This window comes from Anguilla anguilla, chromosome 4 (assembly GCF_013347855.1).
Source record: "Anguilla anguilla isolate fAngAng1 chromosome 4, fAngAng1.pri, whole genome shotgun sequence".
In the NCBI taxonomy this organism is placed as follows: Eukaryota; Metazoa; Chordata; class Actinopteri; order Anguilliformes; family Anguillidae; genus Anguilla; species Anguilla anguilla.
In genome coordinates, this window is record NC_049204.1 from 24,304,000 (window position 1) to 24,328,586 (window position 24,587).

General features: G+C 42.5%; 2 protein-coding genes across 2 annotated transcripts; both read left to right on the forward strand.

Moving 5' to 3' along the window:
- The first annotated feature begins 4,367 nt into the window (after positions 1-4,367).
- cope (COPI coat complex subunit epsilon) lies at positions 4,368-8,614 on the forward strand. The gene is made up of 10 exons (XM_035412026.1): positions 4,368-4,528; positions 4,681-4,743; positions 5,087-5,187; positions 5,360-5,512; positions 5,629-5,682; positions 5,905-5,986; positions 6,116-6,271; positions 6,716-6,784; positions 7,678-7,752; positions 8,139-8,614. Exons 1-10 carry the CDS (start codon positions 4,427-4,429, stop codon positions 8,184-8,186), a joined length of 903 nt encoding a protein of 300 aa, XP_035267917.1. The 5' UTR covers positions 4,368-4,426; the 3' UTR covers positions 8,187-8,614.
- An 822-nt stretch (positions 8,615-9,436) lies between these two features.
- On the forward strand, positions 9,437-24,454 carry cers1 (ceramide synthase 1). Its single transcript, XM_035412069.1, has 7 exons — positions 9,437-10,716; positions 17,973-18,132; positions 18,542-18,722; positions 19,036-19,197; positions 20,137-20,284; positions 20,558-20,703; positions 21,100-24,454. Exons 1-7 carry the CDS (start codon positions 10,462-10,464, stop codon positions 21,140-21,142), a joined length of 1,095 nt encoding a protein of 364 aa, XP_035267960.1. The 5' UTR covers positions 9,437-10,461; the 3' UTR covers positions 21,143-24,454.
- The last annotated feature ends 133 nt before the right edge of the window (positions 24,455-24,587 follow it).

Consider the following 24,587-nt stretch of genomic DNA (forward strand, 5'->3'; position numbering starts at 1 on the left):
TTCTGCCACCAGCCTTCACTAATTATATAACCAGACACCTCATTAATAGGTGTTTCATGGACGGATGCTTTCTGGACAACACATTGTTGCAGACTTCCTTTGAATGAATGGGTCCCTTTGCAGGAATTCCGGCATTTAATAAAGGCGTTTCCTCAATGTGGGAAATAAGAATTTGGAACAAAAACACATCCGAACTGCATGTGCCATGCCTCATATGTATTACATACAATACATACAATCATGGTGCTTACTCCGACTCTGAATGTGTATACGTGAGGGTTTGTGCAAGGACGTTTTGTACCTGACCAAGACAGTTTATTCTCTCATAGATATTTTAATATAGCCTTGTGTAAATCTGATAGTGAGTTCTATATTAATGGTTGATTTTTTTTTAGATCATAAAGTTATGTTTTAAGTGATAGAATATATTGTGTGGCTTTGATACTATAACATTTTTCCTCGCAGGAGAGGTTAAATAAAATATGGGTGAGAAATATTGTACTGAAATAATGTTCACTAAAATAGTTGTAAATCAAAACAAACATAAAAATACCACTTTATGGTTTACCAGATCAAACAATTGAAGTATAAATTATATATTTAAAAAATGTTCATATATAACATATTTATCCAAACCTGATTTTCAGAATACAGTAAATAATTCAATTAAAATTCAGTATTTTTATCTCTTCCACATTTATACTGAAAAGCAACTGTACAAAAGCCTTACGTTTTACTTTCTGTTTCCATTTTATTAGTAATGCCCATTTAATGTGGCCTGATTCTCAACACCATATTGACAATGGCATGATACATCACAATATCCCTTTGTAGCCATAGAATCTATGAAGTATTGATAATCTACTGAATAAAATCAAATAAGTTTGAGCAAATTGTGAATACCTCCCAAAACAACAAAATCTAAAGCATTCAGATTTACCAAAAACAAAACAAAACAAAAAACTAAGATATTCAGTATATAGAGTGGGCTCCATAATGTTTGGGACCATGACAAATTTTTTTCTTGATTTGGCTTGGTACTTGACAATTTTATATTTGCTATCAAACCATTCATATGTGTGGTTAAAGTGCACATCCTCAGCTTTTATTTAAGGGTATTTCTTGGTTTCACAATGTAGAAATTACAGCCATTTTTATACATAGCCCTTCATTTCAGGGCACTGTGATGTTTTGGACATATTAATCTTATGTAAATGAAATTAATCATGTTTAATACTTTGTTGCATATCCTTTGAATTCAATGACTGCTTGAAGTCTGTGACCCATGGACATAACCAGGTGATAAGTGTCTTCTCTGGTGATGCTCTGCCAGGCCTATACAGCAGCCATCTTAAGTTCCTGATTTTTTCCAGTTTTCCTGTTTTTGGCTTTGAAAAGCTCCTTTGTTGCTTTAGCAGTATGTTTGGGATCATTGTCTTGTAATAGGATGAAGCGCTGTCCAATGAGTTTGGAGGCCTTTGCTTGAACTTGAGCAGATAAGATGCTTCTCTGCTCTTCAGAATTCATTCTGATGTTGCTATCAGCAGTTCCATCATCAATTAATCATCATCCATCATCATCAACAGGGCGACATAGCTCAGGAGGTAAGACTGATTGTCTGGCAGTCGGAGGGTTGCCGGTTCAAACCCCGCCCTGGGCGTGTCGAAGTGTCCTTGAGCAAGACACCTAACCCCTAACCCCTAACTGCTCTGGTGAATGAGAGGCATCAATTGTAAAGCACTTTGGATAAAAGCGCTATTTAAATGCAGTCCATTTACCATTTACCAATTAAGACAAGTGAGCCACGACCTGTTGTATACATGCAGAAACCAAAACACCTGCACCACCATGTTTCGTAGATGAGGGTGGGTGGTTTGGATCTTGAGTAGCTCCTTTTGGCCCCCATTCTTTGCTCTTACCATCACTCTATAAGTAAATCTTGGTTTCATCCATTAGACTTATCTCCAGACCTCTGCAAGCGCTTTTAGGTGCTTCTTAGCAAACTGTAACCTGGCCATCCTGTTTTTGTGGCTAACTAGCGGTATGCATCTTGCAGTGTGGCATCTGTAGTTCTGTTTGTGAAATCTTCTGTGGACAGTAGTCACTGACACATCCATGCCTGCCTCCTAAGGAGTGTTTTTGATCTGTTGGACAAGAGTTTGGGGGTTTTCTTCATTATGGTGAGAATTCTTCAATCATCAGGTCTTCCTTGGCCTACCAGGACCTTTGCAATTACTGAGCTTTCCTGTGCTCTCTTTCATCTTAATTATGCTCCAAGCAGTTGATTTTGGTCAGCCTAAGGTTTGGCCTATATCTATATCTGTTTTTTTTCCTTATTTCTCAGGCTCATAATGGCTTCCTTGACTTTTATTGGCACAACTTTGGTCCTCATGTTGACAAATACCAATAAGAGACTGCAAAGGCAATCTAAAGCCTATAATCAAGATACTAGATTATTAGATACTGAGAGCTCTCTTATAGCTGCACTAAGAAAGCAAATGAACACACCTGAAATCAAAAACACCAGTGAAGCCATTTGTCCCAAACATCATGGTGCCCCAAAACAGGGGAACTATGTTTTAAAAAGTGCTGTGGTTTCTACATGGTGAAAATATAATGTATAAAAATTAATGGAAAAAAAGTATTTGTCCCACACATTATGGAGGTTGCTGTATATTAGATTTAAACAATGATTTTATTTTGCCATTAATGAAATTAAAATAAACAATTAACCAAGAGGAGAAAGTTATCAATGGAATTGATACAATCAGATTACATTATTTCAGCCATTAATCAGAGTGAAGTGAAGCATCAACCACTGATTGCATTTAGTTGTTGAAAACAATTATTTTGACCGGTTCAAACAAGTCAGCTTTTGAAAGTTCATTGAAACTCCACACTCTTTGGATTTTTGGGTTCTCCCAATTAAAAATAACTGATTGAAATAGCTAGATGGAATATTTCCATGCCTTGTTTATTTTTACTCCACAAATACCTTTATTTTTTTAATGTTGGTCCAGTGTAAAATTCTTAGTTACACAAAGTTGGTCATTTTTGTTTTGTATTTAAATGGAGTAATAACACGTTGTATTCAGTTACTTAAGTGTCTTTAATTGTGAGAATTTCACCAATTTCAGTCACTATGTCATCCATCCAGTCCTCAGGCTATGTATTTGTTAATTTAATTCTCCAGTTCCTGGAAGTGACAACAAATCACAAATTGCATTTTTTATTTAAACATATGCCATTTTCAGAGACAAATCTTATGAACAGACAAGGCAGGCCTGACTTTTAGGAGTTCTGGGTAATATGATGATCGTGGAAGTTGGTCAGAATGGCCCCATGGGATTTCCTGTTGAGGGCCTCCCCAGCCATTAGAATCGCCTCTGATTCGGTTTCCCAGGTAGGCCTAACTAAATGAACAAAGAAGAGGTAAGAGCTTTACGGTCTACGTGGGCTTGATTTATGTTCATCTGTGCAGACTGACTGATCTTTATATGGATCTGTTAAATCTGTGGTTCCCAGCCTCGGTCCTGGGGACCCTCTGTGTATGCTGGTTTTGGTTCCATCCACATTTGCAATCCCATAATTTTAACAAGCTGTTAATTTTTCTTGAATTCCATGAAGAATAACACTCTGGTGTTCATGTTGTGCTTACTGTGCTATATTGGAAACAATTACATAAAAATGGTAACAAAATTATTTAACTAATCAAATAAAAGATTGAGGTGAATCAATATGATTATAGTTGATGAAAGTGTGAACACATGGCCACTAAAACGAACAATTTTGTAGCTATTAAGAATTTCAAGACAATGCAAATGAAAACAAACATGCCTAAAAAAAATGATTAACGAAATGAAACACATATGTGGAACAACCCAGTTAGGAGCAGATTGATTCACTTAATTTGATCAGTGTACATTTTTTGTTACCTTTTTATGTAATTGTTTGCAATATAGAATATGCACAACACAGGAATTTTATCCTTCATGCCATGCATAACTATTTCTGACATAAGATGGTAAATATTTCCTTAGGGAAAAAAATTAACAGCTTTTTAAAATTCTGGGATTGCAACTCTGGTTGGAACAAAAATCAGTATACACAGAGGGTCCGCAGGACCAAGGTTGTGAACCACTCTGTTAAATGATTTCAAAATCTGCGCAGGTGTGACACAGTCCGCGTAACAGAGCGTAAAGATCGTAGGGTAGCCAGTAATCTGGTTCGCAGCGTTAGCAGTAACCAATGCCAAAGGCATAGACGAGGATACAGCGTTTGGTGTAACTATTATTGTTCGTTTTGTCGGCTGTCGGTGATCCTGTTTACATACAAATCAGCGCGGCAGCATAGGAACAAGTAGCGCCAAGAAGGGAGATGACGTGAGAAACGCTACGTGTTCAGGAAGTAATCTCATTCCATCAACATGGCGTCGCAACAGGGAGAAATCGACGAATTGTTCGATGTAAAAAATGCATACTATATTGGCAGTTACCAACAATGCATTAACGAAGCACAGAAAGTTAAGGTAAATATACCGTATTCGCCTCGTGCTGTGATATTTCAGAAATTCTATCATCAGAGTTGATGAATGTGATGTTTGGCCTAACATCGACTTATAATGCTATAACATAAAGCGCTATGATTAATTCCATAAAAACCCTGAAATTATTCTTCCAGCCATCAAGCCCAGATAAAGTGACTGAAAGAGACATGTTTCTCTACAGAGCATATATTGCCCAGGTAAGGGGAAAGGTGGCTTACTCGTCGTTATTTGTTGAATACAGTAACGTTGACTAGAAAGCAAATTGTAGCTACTATTAAATATGTGTGTTCATTATCTTTCGAGTTGTTCGCTAACATGTAGCGTCCCAACCAGGTAAAATTGTACCAACACTGACCAGGTGGCGAACCAGCCGACAAAGTCGCAGTAGTGGAGTTGAAAATAGTTTTTTCGCGGAATATATCTTTGCTACTGCGCTATTTACTCCACCTCACTTTAACTAGTTCGTGCAAACCTATATTTTTCCGTCCCAAATAACTTATTCTTGCCTTGGCTTGAGTAATCCTCCTGGGTATTTTTCAGAGGAAGTACGGTGTGGTGCTGGATGATATCAAGCCCAGCTCCTCTGCAGAGCTTCAGGCCGTCAAAATGTTTGCCGAGTACCTTTCCAATGAAGGCAAAAGGTGATACCCGGAATCAGTCTTGAAGTGATTCTGTTCTTTGAGCTTTAGCTTTGCTTCTGAAAGCGCACATAAAAAATAATTTTAAAAAACTGGCCAGTAACATTTTTGGAGCATGGCTCGGATTAATTTTAGGACTGTTTTTAAAAGCGTAGTGTCTTTGTGTACTGAACAGGGATGCTATAGTGGCTGATCTTGACAAAAAGATGTCGAAGAGCGTTGATGTAGCCAACACCACCTTCCTGCTCATGGCCGCCTCCATTTACTTCCACGAGGGGAATACGGATGCAGCTTTGCGGACCCTGCACCAAGGAGAAAGTTTGGAGTGGTAGGATGCAGGATACTGGCTATATTTAACAGGGTTTTTCTTGTTTAACTGGCTAATATGTTTGTCTTGTGGTCATTAACATCCAAAGATAATCAATTTCTCTCTTTTCACAACAGCATGGCAATGACCATACAGGTGTTGCTGAAGCTTGACAGAGTTGATTTGGCAAGGTATGTATCAAATTACAGTATTGTACTCTATTTACAAAATGCATATTACCGGCATTTCATCTGTTTGTGATTTGTGGACCAGCTTGAGATTTAAACCATGTAAAATGACTTGTACAATCATTAAGCCAAAAGTAGTAACTTGAACCATTATTTGGTGTTTTCTGGCTTTGTATGTCATTCTTTAAATTACCTCCCCCCACACTAATTCTTTTTCTAATCTAGGAAGGAACTGAAGAAGATGCAGGAGCAGGATGAAGATGCCACACTGACGCAGCTGTCGACTGCCTGGGTCAACCTTGCTGTTGTGAGTGACAAGTCTGTTCCAAAGATTCCAGCGTGCCTGTGTGCTCAGTGGGCTACGCACTGTTTGCTCCTTAGCCGTTTCCTTCCGTATAAAACCAGGGACACTGACAGATCTTTTGATTTTCTACAGGGGGGAGAAAAGCTGCAGGACGCATACTACATCTTCCAGGAGATGTCTGACAAGTACTCCCCGACACTGCTGCTGCTCAACGGCCAGGCTGCCTGCCATATGGCCCAGAACAAGTGGGAGGAGGCGGAAGGCGTGTTGCAGGAGGCTCTGGACAAGGTGAACAATTTAGCGCTGCTTGGATTAGCTGGAATCGATACATCTTCAAGCTGTTCTGCTGTGAAACTCTTGTGGGTGCATTTAAGCAGCACTGACTGAAACTGAACCATAGGTGGCGCCAAACACTGTATTTCAAGACTACTACCAGTCGCTCTTTTGTAAGCAGAATGTTGTAGGCCATTGTATGATAATTTTGAGTGGAGCTGTCATGACATAACAAACATTTGTTAAATAGTTCCATTAGGAGGGAGTCCTACCTTTAATCGGTTACCATTTCACGAGCCATAAGGAAAGGGAAGTGGTTGGAAGGTTGCATAGAACATGGTTGAAATTAGTTAAAAATTCATTCAGTATATGTTGCATCAGTGAAGTGTCTAATTCTTGCAGTGGGTTGATGGGAAGACACAAACTGTTTTGTGAAACTCTGCATTCTCGCTTTTACAGGACAGTGGCCACCCTGAGACTCTGATCAACCTTATTGTGCTAACACAGCATCTTGGCAAGGCGCCAGAGGTGAGACTTTGCACCATGCATGTGGCTGTTTATGGAGATAAGGGGATTATTTAATGGTTTTAAACTTATGCCACAATGATTCTGTTGTCTTTCCATGTGTAATTGCTAATATGTGGCAAAATACACAAACAGATGCACACAAATGTATTTCCAAAGGTGGTTTACAGGACTATTTCAAGTGTTGGTGATGCTTGCATAAGTCCTGTGCACTTAAATTATCAAGCCATAAATCTCAGGTAATGCAAACGTTAAAAGACATTGCCTTAACAATTAATGTAACATGACAGTATGAGTCCATTGCCAATAAATAGTCAATGAGATTGCAACCATTTAAAAACACTTTTTCTACAGAATGGGTAGCCTAAGTAAGAACTGGGTATTACATGAGAGCTTAAGTAAAATGTTATGACTAGTCTGTTGATGTTCAGAACTTGTTGTATTCCGGTGTTGTTTTGTATTAATAATTACGTGATATTATAATCAGTCAGTACATCATCACTTTGAGATCCTGTGTTGGGTTGGCTCTCAGTACCAGGGCTGGAATCAGTTCTGAGTGCTGTCTGTGTGCAGTTTGCCTGTTCTTTTGTCTGTGTGGGATTTCCCCTGGTACTTTTTCATCCCTCCCCAGTCCCAGCACAGATCGCGTTGGTTATTAGCTCTAAGTTGTTTGTGTGTGTGTGTGCGTGCGTGTGCGTGTGCACGTGTGTGCATGCATGCATGTGCGTATGTGCAGCTGGCTGTTTTTCTGTGCAGGCTGTTCACTCCACATTGTGTTTGCTTCAACTGTGACTCATCGCATCTCTCTGAAGAGGTTCATTTGGTTATGCCAGAGTATGGAGGAATTTATAGGTTCATGAACATTCACAACATTGAACTGTTGTCTCTCTTGGCAGGTTACAAACCGCTATATGTCTCAACTGAAAGATTCACACAAAGCACATCCATTTCTTAAAGAATATTTTACGAAGGTGAGATTTCAGTGTATTTTTTGTCTTGCCTCCTTTATTCAGTTCTGAGAGATTTTTTTACAAATTTATTTTCGGGTTTATCGGCAGTTGTTTTTGTTTACCTTTGACTAGTTGCACATGAAATCAGCTATGTGCCCTGTTTGCGATCAAAAGTGCAGCACTTATTTTTCCCTTCACGTCTGTCAGGCATTCAAATACACTTTGTTTGTCTGCAAATACATTTAACCCTAACCCTAACCCTCCCAGTTCTGAATTGAAGATAGATAAGAAAGGGTGATTCTAGGTTGCGCTAGAATGTGAAAATACAGTTTATCTTAGGTCTTCACGGTGTATTTCTGTCTGTTCTTCTGATGTGTATAATATTTCTCTTCTTTTTTTCCTACCAGGAGAATGAATTTGACAGACTGGCCATGCAGTATGCTCCCAGTGCATAAGATTTGCATGCACATTTGTAAATCCCCCTGATTTTACTAAAAAAACAACATTGTCAATGGAAAATGCAAAGGCAGTTGTACAAATATTTAATCTTGGTAAATGAAAATGAGTGACTAGTCCCAGCATAAATGTATATTTTTATGTTAAGGACAATTCACGTGAGGCTGAATATCGAAAAGAAAACAATTACAATAAGAGTAGTCATTTTTTAAACAGCTGAAAAGTTTAAACTACTGTGAATCTACAACATTAGTTTCCTTTTCTGCTGTAGTGGCCAAGTCATTCATTGCCTCCAGAACATCTGTTAAGGACACACGTTGCCTGAGAAGGCTGCCTGGTTTCATTCTCTCGTTGAGTTCAGTGTACTGATATGTATCGTCTTTCCTAAGCATTCCTTCAAATTGAGAATAAACTTTGTGTGACTAAGTCTGTTTTGTTCTGTGGTCTTTTTGTGTGTTTCTGTGCAATATGTTAATTTATGGTTTTACAGATTGTCTTTTCCATCAATGTTTTGCATCTGTTTTTCCATCTTTATTTTTTTATCATCCAATTGTCTATGGTAAGCCTTTGTAATTGCTTCACAAATGCATCATTCCCAATGGCTTAAATTGGCTACTGGAAACCACAAAAACCCACAGACAATATGACAATCCTGGACATGGGGTTGAGATCCCTGCTGTAGTCATATTAAGTGAAATACAACCGAGGTAGATGAATGTGTTTTTCTAAATTTCAACCATAAGGGCAAGTATTGTTGTCTTCATATCAATGCGAAATACTGTTTGAAACTCATCTCAACAGTCTTAAGCGACTGGATTTCGGGATAAACAGCGCCATAATTGCTTCAATAATGGTCAAGTAAGCACGTGCTATCGGGATGACTACTTGCTTCTTTGTGTTTAATTGAACCTTATGCTAAAATTGTGATGAAATTCAATTTTCACGTCCACGTTTTTATTTCACTGACTGTAATAGTCTTGCACTATTTCAAGTTTATGGGTATTTACAAACAGTGTGGTTTTTCCATTGATTCAGTAGCGTTTCTTTAAATTTAAGAGTTAAAACAAAAGAAACCAGCTTTGATACGGTTGTATCCTATAACAGATATTTTACAGAAAGTCTATTCGTTTGTTCTTGTCGAAGGAACGAGCTGTTAAGTGGCTGAATGGTTGAAGGTAATTGCGCACTGTCGCTTTAAGTAAGTTCATTTTTTTATTCTACCAGTTGAGGAGGATAGCGGACCATAATTACGTCACGTCACCTCTGGGCGCTCGCTTCCTTTTACATTGCTACACGGTGGAGTCCGACTGCATATCTATACTAGAACGTGACTGGACTAGAAATCTGGACGATTTCGTGAGGATGGAAAGAACGGGTCTGACTTGTATATGATTATTTTTTGTTAATTCTATTATGTGTAATGCGATACATTAATTTCCATTAATAGCGTTCTAGTAGCGTTCAATTTCTGTCACTTGTCAAGACGCCACCACTGAAGACACGTTGGCCAGCACCACAGAAAAAGGCTGCTCATTGAGGATATCGCGCCTTATCCTTATTGTTCCTTCATTACTTGTCATGTCGCAGGTCGTCCTCTATTAGGAATGTGCTATTTTTAAGAATGGAACAGTAAAGTGATGTTATGTAATGAGTAAAATAGAGTGAAGCGGATGTTGAAATTATTTTAAGAAAAACAAATGTGATGCGATTGCACTGGTTTCAAAGGGACTGCAGTAATGAGGGGGTTTTTTTTGGCCTATGATACGCATTGACTGTATGGCGCTTTTTTTTCGCAACCAACAAAGGTAGCCGGTACAAATAGTGTTAAACAGAGATAAATTAGCATTTGATGGAGCTGCATCAGGTACAGTATATTGCACATGTATCTGATCTGACTATGGTAAGGATTAAAACTAAAAACGTTAATTCGTTTAATTGGGGTAGGTTACATTTCAAATTAGATTAATGTAATCCTTTGTATGGTTTTGGATAGGCCTGTGAACATGATTTTTTGTTTTATTCTCGATACAGTTTGGCCTCTGTAAAGACCACTGATATAATTACTGTCCCAAATGTAAAATGGGTCCATGTCTTTATTTAGAAAATAGAGAATTAGGCTACTGGAGAAGCTAAGCAGCTTAAAGTTTTCACGTTTTTTTAGGGTAGCAAGTTAGCTGACAGCGCGACATAGGCAGTTATCTAGTCAACGAATATACGACGAGAAATTGGTTTCTCGAAATTAAGTTTCCTGTTTAGATCAGTGTGATTGTCACGATGGACGCGCATAATGAAAATGACAGTTTTAACGCCAGGGTGGTTGAACCAATGCCTGGCTACATTGAACTCATCACCAGAGGCTATGCCGTCATGGCCAGTGCCTTGAAGGACTGTAGCGCTTGCGGTCTCGAGCTCTCCAAGAGCACCCTTCTGGACAATGCCTATATAACCTGGGTTGAGATTGGCCTGTTCTTCGTGTGCGCCGTGATGTGGACCGTAATGCGGCGGGGACTGACAGCATGCTTATTTAAGGTACAGTAGATACTTGCTGTAATCATCCATTGTATGCTGCTGCCTTTATGTAACTAGTATATCCATGCATCAATGAGGAATTTAAGTATTGTTTTTAATCTGTTTGTTATCCAACATGAAGATTCACAACCTCTTCGTATTTATTGCTCAAACAATACAGGTATACTATTTCTTTTTGGTGGGTAATTAATTACTTATGACTGTATTACCAAATTACTTATGACTTTATTGCCATGTTACTTTGATTTACTGCAAGGCCAGATAAGCAGAATAAACCCAAATGCCTCATTTCAGTTCAAAGGAATCACATTTCTTGTGTCCAATTTCGATCTCCCATTTATGCACAATTATGTGTCCAAAGATAGAAGAAGGCTTTATTTGTCACGTGCATATACATGTACATACAGTGAAATGCGTCATCTGCATTTAACCCATCCTAATTACGTAGAAGCAGTGGGCAGCCACAGTGCAGTGCCCGGGGACCAACTCCAGTTCCAAGGCCAGTGCCTTGGTCAAGGGCAACGGCAGGAGTACGCCCAGGGGCAATTTAAACTTTCCAATTAACCTAACCCGCATGTCTTTGGACGTAGTGTGATTGGGAACCTACCAAAACAATTTAGTTTTTCATGGCCTTGCCCTACCGTATTTTTGTCTACGCTAACGTAATTCCTTTAGCTAGGTCTGAGGGAAACACTTCCTCTGCTTGCTGTTGTGGCTACATGTAGCCTAAGCATTGTTACTTTTGCCACTGTTTAATTTTGCGCTGTGCTCTAGTCCAGAGGTAACTGATTCAGGAAGTGTGACCTTTCACCTCACCTAACTTTTTCAATAGAATATTAACTTCAATTTAGCAAGAATGGAGCAAAGATAATTCAAGCTTCATGAGGACAGCCTTGTGAAAAACCATAAAAGTCGTGAGCAATCTAGATGCTGTAAATTGCGTGGTATGATGACTATCTCAGCAGTTTGAATCTTCATGATTCAAACTGCTGTCACAGCAAATTGTTCTGTTAAGGTCAAGGTGGCCACACATGCAGTGCCACTGACATGCCGATTTTGGATTGGATTTTGGATAAAGGGCAGTAGCCTTAGTTCCTGTAGAAAATGTAGTCCAAATTTTATTGTTACTTTAGAAGTGGTGGTTCATAATTAATTGCAGTGACAGAATAGCAGCAATGCTATCTGCATGGCACACAGCTGGTGATCAACCCTGTTTTTATTTTGCTGAAGCTGTTAGATGGATGTGGTGAGGATGTGGTCTACTGTTTTGCTCACTGCTCACAGTAAAATGCCCAGTATTAAATCAAGTCTATATATATATAACAGGGACCATACATACTCTGTAAGACTTTGTTTAACACTGAATATTTGTACTGTGCTGGATATTCAGGAAGGGATACAGTGAATAACATACATCAGCCCAGACAGTATTAATTGATTACAGAACTTCAGTGATTGAGAGCGAGGAGCACATGGGCAGGTGGCGAGGAGGCATTGAGCTGCAGTATGACATTAACTCTGGAAGCAGCAAGAACGAGCGCCGCCTGACACCCGTGGTGCAGAAGTGGAAATATGCGTCCTGCTCGCATGCTTGATTTGCCACACATGATTGTCGTGCATGGCACCCAGCCTCTCTGCCAGCCAATCGGATTGCAGAGAGAGCTGCCACTCCACTGGACGCTCCGGAGAAAGTGCTCTGGGAAGCTCTGCCTTGCTGCCGTTCGTTACCTCCCTCGGTGGATGCGTGGCCCATTAAGACCATTTTTACTGCTCTCTTTACTACTTCCCATTTGCCTCCCGTAGTAAGAGTCCAGGCTGTGAAAACACTGGCAGTGACAGCTGCCATGGAAACATGATCACTGTTTGCCAATAGCTAAATCCACACTGGAGTTCAGTTTCAATTCCCTCGCATCGGTTATATTTTCACTAACAATCTTTTATGATAGCTCTGTTTGGTCACTGCTACCTGCAATTGAGACTAGTTTTGTTGAATTCAAAGGGGCTGCCAAATCCCACCCAAAACTTTGACAGTTGATGGTGCTGTCATTTTGTTGCATGCAGAGTCTATGATGGCAAACTGTATATTTGGGGGAAAAAATGAATTTCTTTTTGTCAGAGCTGTGATTTTGTGAGCTGGGTCCACTTTTGTTCAGCTTGCTATTGATACTTAATGGGCTGAAATAAAGGCTCTGTCTGACTCCTGGGGGTTCTGGCCCAGCTTTTGTTGCACAAAAAGTTGCCTGAGCGTGACTTCTTGGTCTAACTGCTAAAATGGGGACTGGAACACTAACAGGGCCAGGGAGGCACGCAGGAGTCCTAGTCTACTGAAGCATAAAAGGTCTTTGAGCTTTCTGTGCATTGAAACAAGCTCTGAACCAAAGATGTTGGTATCTAATGCATAATACACACAGCGTATCAGATTATAGCTTTTACTAGGGCTCTCTTTTGATGGCTGAGGTTGATAGGTAACGGTTGCTGCATGTGTTTGCTAAGGAGCATTTGAGACTGAGGGTGGGTTAGGGTTACCTTCCAGGATCCCCCTGCTTTCCTAAGAGCCCGCACTGATGCTGCCGCAGCGTATAGTGCTGTCATTACTCCTGCATTCTATAGCGTTCTGCAGACCCACAGGTCTCTCGGGTTAAGTGGAGCACTTTTACCTCATTTGCATGATTTGACACTCGATTTTTTTTCTCTGTCTCTATTCTGTGAATTGGCCGTGCGGTGTGGAAATAGCACATGCGTCAGCGGGTGAAACGTCGCCTTCTAGGGGTTTTAGTGCGAACCAGTGATCCGCACGCCCATGGCCTGCTGCACATAGAGCTGAGAACTGGACGGAGCACACCCAGAACTCTCGAGTGTTGCTTATGCAGCCTGCGTCTCTTTGCTAGACCTTGCCCCTTGCACATAAGGCTTATTTTAGGAAGAGGACAGCCTCGGGACCCTGGTGGGTCTGTCCCGGAGGCAGAAGTGTTGCAGGTTCCGGAGGTGGGAGAGCTCTGTGTGTGCGCAGTGCAAGCATGCTGTGTGTCACCTGGACCAGGCTGCTGCTCCAACCACCCTCGGGTCAGGCCATATTTTTCCCACATTTTAAAATCCTCTAGGGCCGAATGCACCCTTAATTATCACTGTGTACCTGTCATTGCACATTTGCAGACTGTTATTTATGCACAGCCACAAAAAAAAAATTGTATCCTGAAAACCATTTTTCCACAGCAGACAGTCTGATAATTGTGAAGCGCCAGTGTGTTTGTAGTTGTCAGTTCTGTAAGTGCCTGTGTGTGTGTGTGTGTGTGCTGTGAAATGTGTGCTGTTTTCACTTCCCCTTGAGCACACAAGGCACATTAGGTTGGCTGGGGCCCCTCAGGATCCTGAGTGTGATCCGCACTCAACATCGCTGACTCAGCGCTCTTCCATCATCGCAGAGGTCAATACTTCCCTGATTTGTCGGCTCTCCAGATCCACTCCAGTCTGAGGGAGCAGTTTGTCCATAAGCCAATTGCTCTCTGGCGCAGTTTATTTCCTCCTCGTAAATTCCGGCCCTGCCGTTTGAAAGCCGCTCTGGGCGGCGCGAGCGAGTTTGCTTAGCTTCCGGCGCGATGCTTCTCGGCGAACGCGTGCAGTTGTTCGCCTGGCTGCCTGAGTGCCAGGGGATGTGCTAGCGAGAAGCTAACTGCGAAGCTAAAGTGGCCTGCGTGCGGGAAAGCCATCTTATTTCCATCTCCATTTTTCGCAAGACACGTGTCTTCTCCCCTATGCCAGACTGGGGAGGTTCTTCCATTAATGTTTTTGTCCCATAAAAACCACTTTCATTCCCTAAGTGGCCCAATCTCTGAACAGCAGCGTTCTCTGGCCGCCGGGGAGCGAGAGGATATGCCATTGAAGAGATTTAATGTGGTTTAATGATGCATTTTGGTCGACAAAATTCTCATTAAGAGTGCAGTTATAAAGGCCAAAGGAAATGCCATTTGAGTCCTATGCTGTAAGTGTCGTGCTGAACTTGGTCGATCTGCATTTGAGTAAGTGCCACAAAGAGCTCTCCTGTATCTGTAAGTTTGTTGACCTGGATTATCACCCTCTCTGCCTTCCCCTTTGCATGTAATCCGCTGTCTTGCCATGCTGTCCTTGGGCTGGCAGGTCCCTGCAGAATTACAAAGGCAGGAAAGAACCAAATATTTCTGTAATTGCCCCCCGAGCGTCACCCCGCTTCCCTCTCTCCTGTCGGGCAGGCCCTGGGGCGGCACAGCGAGCCTGACCACGTCAGAAGTGGACACATCTGCCTGTTATTACACAGGGCTTTGGTGATGTTCTCCCTGAAACCCGGTGAAGGCATTGGGTAGCTCTGTCTTAAGAGGGCACACAAACGCAAAGGGGATTTGTTCTGGGTTCGGCTTAGACGGATTTAGCTACCGCTGTGCATCACTGTGCATTTGGCTAGGCTGCTGAGATTAATGGCGTAGGGAGGCTTTGTTCTCTTAGTTCTGTGGCCTGTAAGTTGATTAGATCTGGACAGAAGAAGAAGCCACATGTTCTTGTATTAAGTGGGCGGCATCAGTTGCAATGGATTCACTAAATGTCACTTCCTTCCTTTATGTGGACGTATGTCTTTGCAGCACCGTCGACCTCAAGCTTGCTGAATTATACATGCAGCCATATGGTTAGGCATGCAGCAGATAATCTTGTGTGAATAATGGAAGGTCCTTATGTCTCTCCCTTCTTGCCATAAGGGTAGAAGACAAGTTTTCACTGTCGCTGGCGGTCACCTAGAATTACTGTAACTGAAATTAAACTGCTGGAAACAGAGATGTAGGAAACGGTTATCTGATGCCGTGTAATGATGAGATCACATAATGGAGTGGGGAAGTGGAGCAGTCGGCGTGAGCTTGCATCTTTAAAGCATGAAGCAAGTTCTGTGTCTAGTTCTTTTTTTTTGTCAAGAGTAGGCTGCTACCTGGACCGTATTAATTAATGAAGTTAATTAAGGGAGGATGTTGTGGCTAATTGTTCCTCTGAGGACATGGTACCCTCCCAGCCCCAGGTGTGTTGACTGTTCAGCTCTGCGGAGCGGGAAGAGCACCATCTGTATGTGCAACCGTATCCCGTAGCGTGACATTTGCTGCTGCATAGCTGCCTTTCCCCTCTCACGGTCTGTTTAGAATAAGCAGCGCAGAGAAATCAAAGCGCCGCCAGTTGTCTTTCATCAAATGCTTTGTGCAGCGCACTTCTTTAATCCGAGGCGCTAAATATCAATAGTCTGATTGCGGCTGTAAACACGAGCCTATGAATTTTATTTTATTGATCTAGAGGCCTTGTAATTTGTGGGTTACTGTCGGTTGAGATGCTGAAAGGGAGGTGATTGGCTAGTGAGGGGTTGTGTTTGGCGGGATGAGGCAGTCGAGGTTAAGGGTGGAGGCACGCTGCAAACAAAGAGCTGTCTGGCCCTGTCTGTCTCAATTTGGGGGAGGGGCCTATTGTTCCTCCGCTGACAGCTGTCTTCTCGCTGTTCCTGCTAGAGATTTTTTTTTTGAACCAGACTCCATATGAATGTACTCTCTCACTCCTCAGTTCAGCCCTTCTTACGTAAGCCTTTTTTCCCTCCATTAAAAACAGAAGGGGCGAAAGTATAGAAAAAGAGAGGGGGTGGGAAAGGGACGGGGAGGGCAAGACAGGGAATGTAGAGTAGCTGTTGCTGTCGTGAGGAGAATATTTCTGCTGCATTGTCATTTTCTGGCAACAGAAGCCATTATCGCCAACTGGTTGCTAGGGAGACCAGTGATTTCTTGTGAAAGTCCTTCCATAGAGCAATTGTGAGTAGAAAAGAGAGGTTCCTGGTGCCAAGTGACTGGTCAAATTCAGACAGAATGCAGATGGAATCTGTTGTACTGCTGCACAGACGCTGCTGTGCGTGACTTTTATCATCTCAGACCAGCTGTCAGAGGAACAGGGAACACGTAGTTCCAAAATGTGGCCAGCATTAAACCCCTCCCACATTTGACTTCCCCTGTCCATTAAATCCATTCAGTGCAGCAGTGTCGCAATCCAAATCCTACAGCGATCGCAAGTCGGTCTGACATTTTCTTCCGTCCAGGCACCGACAGGAAGCTTTCCATGAAGACAGAATGCACAAAAAGACAGAAGTTAATGAGGAAGCAAATAAATAACGGAAACTGCGGGTTCTGTCAGCAAACCTGGTTCTACTTTTCCCATCTGCTGACTTCTTGCTGTGGAATCGGCAGTGATAAGTCTTGATTGTGTGGCAGTGCTCGTGCCCCCCCACCGGGGCAGGCAGACTGTGTGAGTGATGGGGGGGTGCGGATTCTCTGCCGACAGCTGGCCTCCATAAATAAGTGCGGCAGGGAGCCTGCGAGGGCTGAGGCCTGAGATGATTTCCCTGCCGTTTGCAGACTCAGGCGTGCGGCGCGGTGTCCCGTCTGGGCCCGCCGAACCCAGAGAGGCGGAGCCTCGCGCAGGCGGGACACGGCTGAGCGGCGCGATCTCTTGACCGGCCCCCGTCGCGCGACCGCACAGGTCCTCCCGCCAGCGGCGTCCCAGCGCGCACCCGGTCGCGTCCCGAGCACCCGCGGCTCGGAGGGCTGCCCCTGTGGCCGGGGCTAACTACGTGGCCGAGTTCGCCGCCGGAAAGATAAAAGCAATCGAGACGGTTGGACAAACGCCATCGTGGTCACTTCTATCTCCGCTCGCCGCGGCTTTCTGAGCCTCGTGCCTGACCCGGAGTTAATATTTGCGAAGAGTGCAGATAGCCGCGTCGTGTTAACAGATAAGGTGTTGGGTGCGATTTCTGGTCTGGTGTGTCAGTGGGACTAGCTGAGCCTCCTGCAGCTGAGGTTCCTGCCGCTGAGCAGAGTTCTTATCAGCGCTGCACGGCTGCGTCGAAGTCAGCCGCCGTGTCCTTCGCTGATTGGTTTGGTCTGCTAAGGGGGTCTACTGGGAGGGTCACAAGACTCCAGGAAGCCGTGCTTTCCACTTCCTGCATTTTTGCTGATCAGGCAGTCTACAAACAGACATAATACATATGCTGAAGAAGAGCTGTTCTTGGCAGGCAGTCTGAGTCACTCATTTGTAACGCAGCTTCTGCGGCGCGTCTGTGGTTTGTCTGATGTTTGGTCGGGGAGCTGGTTTGTTAACACAGCAAATGGAACACAGTGTACTGCGAGGCGCCATCTAGCTCATGAGCGGTTGATTGAGAGGCTTTTCCCCACCTGCAGAAATGCGACATGCTGTGTGCTTTTCTCTTGCAGCCGTTAGCACGATGGTTTTGCCTCCTGCCGAAGGACACTGCCAAGATGCCGGAGAGCGCGTGGAAGCTGCTCTTCTACACCATGTCCTGGTCGTACAGCACATACCTTCTCTTCTTCACCCACTATTCCTTCTTTTACGACCCCCCCTCTGTCTTTTACGGTGAGCGTTTCTCCTCATCCCTGGGTGCTGTCCTGACTGCTAAACTTGAACCCAAAGATCAAGCAGCACTGTGCGAAAACCCCAGAACCCCTGTTTACAGCAGTGACCCCTGGGAAAGGTTGTCTGAGACGTGGCTCTGTACACTTTCATTAAGCTAAGCTGTAGAATTTTATGCTTTACCCCAGCAAGAGTCAGGATAAATATCTTTGGTAACGTGCAAAGAGTGAAGTTCTCAAGAATGGAAAAAATATTTTTTCCATTCAACAACACGGAGTTTGTTAAGTCATGTGGGCTCTTTGAACCTCCCAGTAGATTGGAGTTGGATGAGAACATGCAATGTGACAGTCAGTCAGTTGTCTGCCCCATGTGACCCTTAACTGTTAAACTGAGGCCCTGTCTTTGCCTCCAGGCTGGAAGAGCGGGATGTCCGTGCCCACCGACATCGCCATCGCCTACCTGATCCAGGGCAGCTTCTACGGCCACTCCATATACGCCACCATCTACATGGATGCCTGGAGAAAGGACTCCTCGGTCATGGTAGTGCATCACATCATCACCTTGGCACTGATCACCTTCTCCTACGCCTTCAGGTGAGAGCACTCTGGACCTTGTAAGAGGGGCCCATGCTCATGTGTTCCCAGCAGGACTTTGCTTATGGGCTCTCATTGACTGTAGAACACGAGTCCACAATGCTGGTCCTGGAGAACTACAGGGTGTACTGATTTTTTTCTTCCACTCAGCACTTTGAACAAATAAACAGTTTGTCCCATAGTAAACTCACTACAGCTGGTTTATTGGATCTGAACTGGGGTCTGACATTAAGGTGAAAATAAGTTTCTTGGAGCAGTAGTTCAATGTATGGCTATATTTCTGACCCCTTGTGTGTACACCCCTCCCCCCCAGGTACCACAACATAGGACTTCTAGTTCTATTCCTTCATGACATTAATGACATCCTGCTGGAGTTCACCAAGCTCAACGTCTACTTCAAGACCCGGGGAGGTGTTTACCACATGCTGAACGACGTCCTCTCGAACTTGGGCTCTGTAAGCTTCAGTATCACTTGGTGAGGCTTTCTCTTGCGGTCATCCAACTGACCAAACAGTTCAGAAGCTCAAAAGCCATGGATACATAGTAAATACTTTGATGGTATTTATTAACTCACTTTATGAACCATTTGTTAACTCACTTTATGAACCTGGTGTGGTGCATTGGAATGATTAACGTTATCATTAAACAGTGAAGATAGGACACTTATTTGGATATACCATATTAAACTGTTTGCTCTGTTGAGATAGGTGATTATAAGGATTGAGGTCAATTCCAGTTCAGTCAATTCCATTCTATTAAATAGTTCTCGTAATATCCTCGTAGAACATTTTTCATTTTAAATTTAAATTAATTTACTGAATTGAATGAATTGAAGTGGTATTAACCATAACCGTGGCAGCTATTGTTTCTGTCTATTGTATTATTAAACTGGTGCAGTTGTGCTGGCTAAGAGGTTGATGACTTCATAATACAGGGAGTGTAGGTATGAGGTGTAGGTGTGGAGGAGGGGGGGCCTGTCAGGAAACAGCTGAGGTGTGTGGGATTCCTTATACCCATATAGTCTGGTTTAGGCCAAGGTGGTCAAAACATCATAGTTTTGATAATTCAATAAACATATTTTCCCACAGGTGTGTTTCACCGTTTTATTCCACCTATATGGAACATTGTTGTCTTAAGTAGTAACTTATCTTGGTTGCATGAGCACAAACTAGCCCAAGGATTCCTTATGTTCCTGGTGATTCAGCCACACAGTAAGATGTCCACTGCTAACTCGGAGCAGAGTACTTATGAATCCAGTAAGGACCATATATACTCTAAGAGTTGATTTAACGCTGAACATTTTACTGTGTAGGTTAGGCTAGTTGCTGGATTGGATGGAGCAGGAAGTGAGGTCCACCACGACGCACTGAAGTGAAGTATGTGAGTTAAGAGTGTGTCTGTCTTCCTGCTGCAGGTTTTGGTTCCGGCTCTACTGGTTCCCTCTCAAAGTGCTGTACGCCTCCTGTGTCTCCAGCCTGGAGTCTGTGCCCAAGATCCCCTTCTACTTCTTCTTCAACTTCCTCCTGTTTGCTCTCCTCCTGATGAACATCTACTGGTTCCTGGTGAGCGCCTCGCACCCTCCACCCTTCTGCCACTCCCCCCCTCCACCCGACTGTGTAGTCAGTAAAAGCCCGTCTGAGCAGGGGGGAGAATCCTCTCTGGCGTCCCGTTCGACTGGCCTGGCTTAGCCGCCATGGCGTTCCTCGCTGCTACGCCACCTGCTCGCTCGCACATAGAGGGTGACAGCCGGTGGTTTGTGGGTTTGGCGAGGCTCCACCCTGTGGCCGGGGCTGCGGCGTCTCCACTCTCACGCACCTCCGTCTCTCCCCCTGCAGTACATCGTGCTTTTCGTGGTGAAGGTGCTGACGGGACAGATGAGGGAGGTGAACGATGTGCGTGAGTACGACGAGGAGGAGGTCAAGGCGGAGCGGCAAAAGCTGCAGGAGGACGACGCGGAGCACCAGAACGCTGTGAATGAGGGGTAAGGGCCCACAGAAGGAGACGCTGAACGAAACCAAAGCAGTCCTTCGCATTCCTCAAGACATGGGTCTTCTGACCGAGACTGATGTGCAAGTCATAAGACTGGCCTTATAGCTGTCACCCAAGCAAAGGAGGTTTTGATTCAGTTTATTGCCTGTTCATGTATGACTATTTCAGCAGTCACACTTGTCTACGGCGCAATTTAATAATTATATAGTTCAAATTAGTTTTTTCTGATAAACTGTATCTAGGAGCTTATGTATTGTGAAAAGACTCCTCAAAAAAATAGACCACTCCTTATCATGTTACCTTGAACTGAGTTGATAGCCTTTTGGTGTTAATGTTCATCCTGCTATCGCCTTCCTCCTTGCTGACAATCAGCTTTTTCTCCTTTCAGGAAGCACGTGCAGAATGGGGTTACGAAGGAAAAGCATCTATAATGGCCTCTCTAGCACCACCTCCTGGCCTTTAGCTATAAGTGCAAGCAACATCCTGACCCACTTTAGTTCAGACCGTTGTCAAGAGGCAAACTTGCTAGCTGGTCTTGCAAAAAAAGGAAAATATGCTAGGCTATAATACTTTTTAGTTATTATTTAATTAATTTAATTTTAATTATAGCACTGTGAATGTTATTTCAGATTACCTTGGTCTTAGATTCATTTTGGTTGTAAAAATGGCATCTGTAGTTATGTGAATATCCTGTTGTGTACTGGGTGTATTTAGAAGTTATAACTAAGAATACTCACAGTGCTGACAGTTGTTTTCTGTCTAGACCTATATAGGCTTGACAGGATGCAAGGACTACAACATCCTCTGTCACACACTGGAATAGGTTTTAACCTGAGACCTGGGGCCTCATTGATCAATTGTGCATACTCACAAACCTCCTCTTAACATTGCATCTGCGCATTTTCCCTCAGTTGGTTCGTTTCCAGCAAAGAAATGTACTGGGTTATGGCCGACAAGGAGGCCTACAATCATTTCGTTGTGGATGAATGACGGCGGTGCAATGCCCTTTGATATTCACTGCCAGAATGCCATATGAAGCTGGGCATCATGACAGTCCTTTTTTACTGTAATTAAGCCACAGCTTAAGCTTTAATAAGCTACATTTCATCTGTGATTCAATAATATCTGTGAACAGAAAATATGTTATCCCATAAGTACATATTCTAATAAAAAAACTTACAGGAAAAACAGAATCAATAACAAAATATAGCCTACTCGTGAAAATGGCAATGAATACAACTACGTTTTAAGTACGTACTTCAGATAGAGGAAGAAAAAATGTGTGAGGTTATTAATAACTGGGACAGTGCCGTGGTTAAAGATACACAGCACTGGAGAGAAACAGGTCTGTCGTACATGTCACAGAGCGACTGCAATGGCATTTGCCAGAACAGTTTGTGCCGTTCCCCTCTCCGGGTGACTGACTTTCGGCTTTTGACTTCTGATAAAACCATTTCTTGTTCGTTCAGTGTCTGACACACTGAAAAGGCTGGAATAAAATATATTTTTTCATCAAGCAGTAGTTTAATCTTGCCCTTCTTAGCACATCATCTTATGTCACAAACACCTAGCATCTCAGATTCAGAAAATTATCTTTATAAAGTGTCTGTAATATTTTTGAGTATGAATATCTTTATAGCCAATTTCTACTCAGCCATGCTGGTGTACTGCTTTTAAATGAGTAGGATTTATTAGTCACCACACAGGAATACTCTTTTTTTAAGGTGGGCAAGTATCACTCCCTGCGAAAACCAACAATTAGCAGTTGGCTAATTCCATGCAGGATTGATGAATGTGGGCCTCAGATTTCCCAAGCAATTGCTTTGTTTTAGTATCAGGAGTGAAGGCGTTAAAAAGGGAAGTGTTCATGAATTTGCAACGTTTTAACACATCGGTGGATGTTTGTAAAACACAAAGTCTGTTTTTAAGAAGGATTTGAAATTGTATTTCATATCTTTGCATTGGTTAATTTAGCCAGCATACATTTTCCCTGCCTGACCTGTTTCAGATGTAGTCACAGAGTAGGCCCATGTCTGTGTACTACAGATGTTTCGGAATGTGATTGACCAGGGCAAAATTCACTTTTTTGTTTTATTTTTTTGCCCTTAGAAAGATAACATGTTGCAAATATAACTAGCTTGTTTTCATGTAAAGATATCACTGTTTTTGTAACACTGACACTGAAATGATAGCAAAGAAGCTGAAGATAATCACTGATGATGAAAGTGAAATGGAATACGTTTGACAAATGGATTATTCCATTTGTTTTTAATATGTCTACTTTCCAACATTGTACACTTGGGGAAGTAGAAGTTGAAAATGTGTTTGATTACACAGCAGTGTTTACATGATAATGACAGAAACCGAATGGCCCAGTACCCTCTGAGGGGCGTTAGCTTATTGCAAGGCCACACCGAATGTGAGGACTTAAGTGCACCGTACAGTATTCAGAACTGCATGCTATTGAAATGGTTCAGATATGCTTGATATGTAGTCTTAAACACACCAATGGAAAAATAAACCCATTATCTTACCATAGCAGTAGGCTATGTAAAAAACTATGTAAAGTGAAAATCATGTTAAAAGACAAGGGCCAGACGGGTTTGCCAGTGCTCGAGTGTGCGTTTCAGCGTGTTCGTGTGAAAATGTCTGTGGTGCAGGTTTCATCCAATCATGGGTCAACCGTTGCATCGTAGTTTATTTCAATCAAATTCAAATTCGAGTGCTCATTATGAACGGCGTGCTCGTGCCGGAGAAGGCCAAGGATGTCAGTGTAGTCCGTTTCAGCAGACGCGTCTTCCAGTCTCCGTTCTAGACCTTGCTAGCAATGGGACGTTAATCTTTTGTGTTTATTAGTGAACGTTATTTAGATTTCCTTTCTGAGAACACTGTTAACAATCCCCCAGCCTCAGAGCGCTACGTCTATGTTTTGCTCATAGAACAGGTTCGTTTCCTGTGCATGTGTCGGTTGCTGTGCGGATGATTCCTTCGTGTCTGGCTGTGTTCTCCTGTCCTCGTTCTTTACCCACCTCCGTCGGTCTCCAATGCCCATTACCACCGTAAATGTAAGCTGTTTTGTGGAAGATATTTCTTTAAAAAAAATATTATACAACACTGTTTAACCCTGAAACAAACAAAAAAAGACGCACCTGTGTCTCGAGGCACTGAAATGTCATTAATCATAACTGATTAGTGTTGGCAGCGCTTCTTTGTGCGGTGCTGAATATGCAAACACCCACGGTAAGGGTATGAACCGTAAAAATTACCGAAACTGCATTCCTTTTCTGGGAGACGTTTAATGCTGTAAGCGTATGCAGTGGGACTATCTTGACAGTTAAGTATTACCAGTAAGATCTAGGGTTTGTTTGAGACTGCCATTCCAGAATATATAAAGGGCAATTACCCAATATAACATTATTTCTTTTAAATTGCACTGTAATTTATTTTATCCTTTTTATTGCTCATTAGGACCAATTGGGAAAGTGGGGTTGCGAATTGAGAATTTAAAGCATAAATTCCTGTATGAATCAAGTATGAAATATAGATTTAAGCCACAGTACAAAGCACTATGTTGGACCGTTATTTTATTGATAGACCCTCCACCTCTATTTTTCCATAGTGTATCAGTTTTACCACTTGGATATGAAAGGTACTTACTCTTTTGTAATGAAACAATTTTAATATTTCCACTGGACCAGTATTATTGTAAAATGTTTTCCTTTAAATAAAATGTTAAATGAAAACCGCAGTGTTGCACTGAAGTATGTCAACAAATCGACCACTATATTTATTTTTTGTCTCATTTCAGTTGCAAGGATTGAGTTGCAGGATTCAGGTACAACAGTTCAGACATGAATGCAAATGGAAGAGAAGAAC

Coding starts and splice junctions, on each gene's coding strand:
- cers1 (XM_035412069.1), top strand. CDS start 10,462: ATGGACGCGCATAATGAAAATGACAGTTTTAACGCCAGGGTGGTTGAA. Junction 10,717..17,972: donor TGACAGCATGCTTATTTAAG/GTACAGTAGATA, acceptor TTTCTCTTGCAG/CCGTTAGCACGATGGTTTTG. Junction 18,723..19,035: donor ACCTTCTCCTACGCCTTCAG/GTGAGAGCACTC, acceptor CCTCCCCCCCAG/GTACCACAACATAGGACTTC.
- cope (XM_035412026.1), top strand. CDS start 4,427: ATGGCGTCGCAACAGGGAGAAATCGACGAATTGTTCGATGTAAAAAAT. Junction 5,188..5,359: donor CTTTCCAATGAAGGCAAAAG/GTGATACCCGGA, acceptor TGTACTGAACAG/GGATGCTATAGTGGCTGATC. Junction 5,683..5,904: donor GACAGAGTTGATTTGGCAAG/GTATGTATCAAA, acceptor TTTCTAATCTAG/GAAGGAACTGAAGAAGATGC.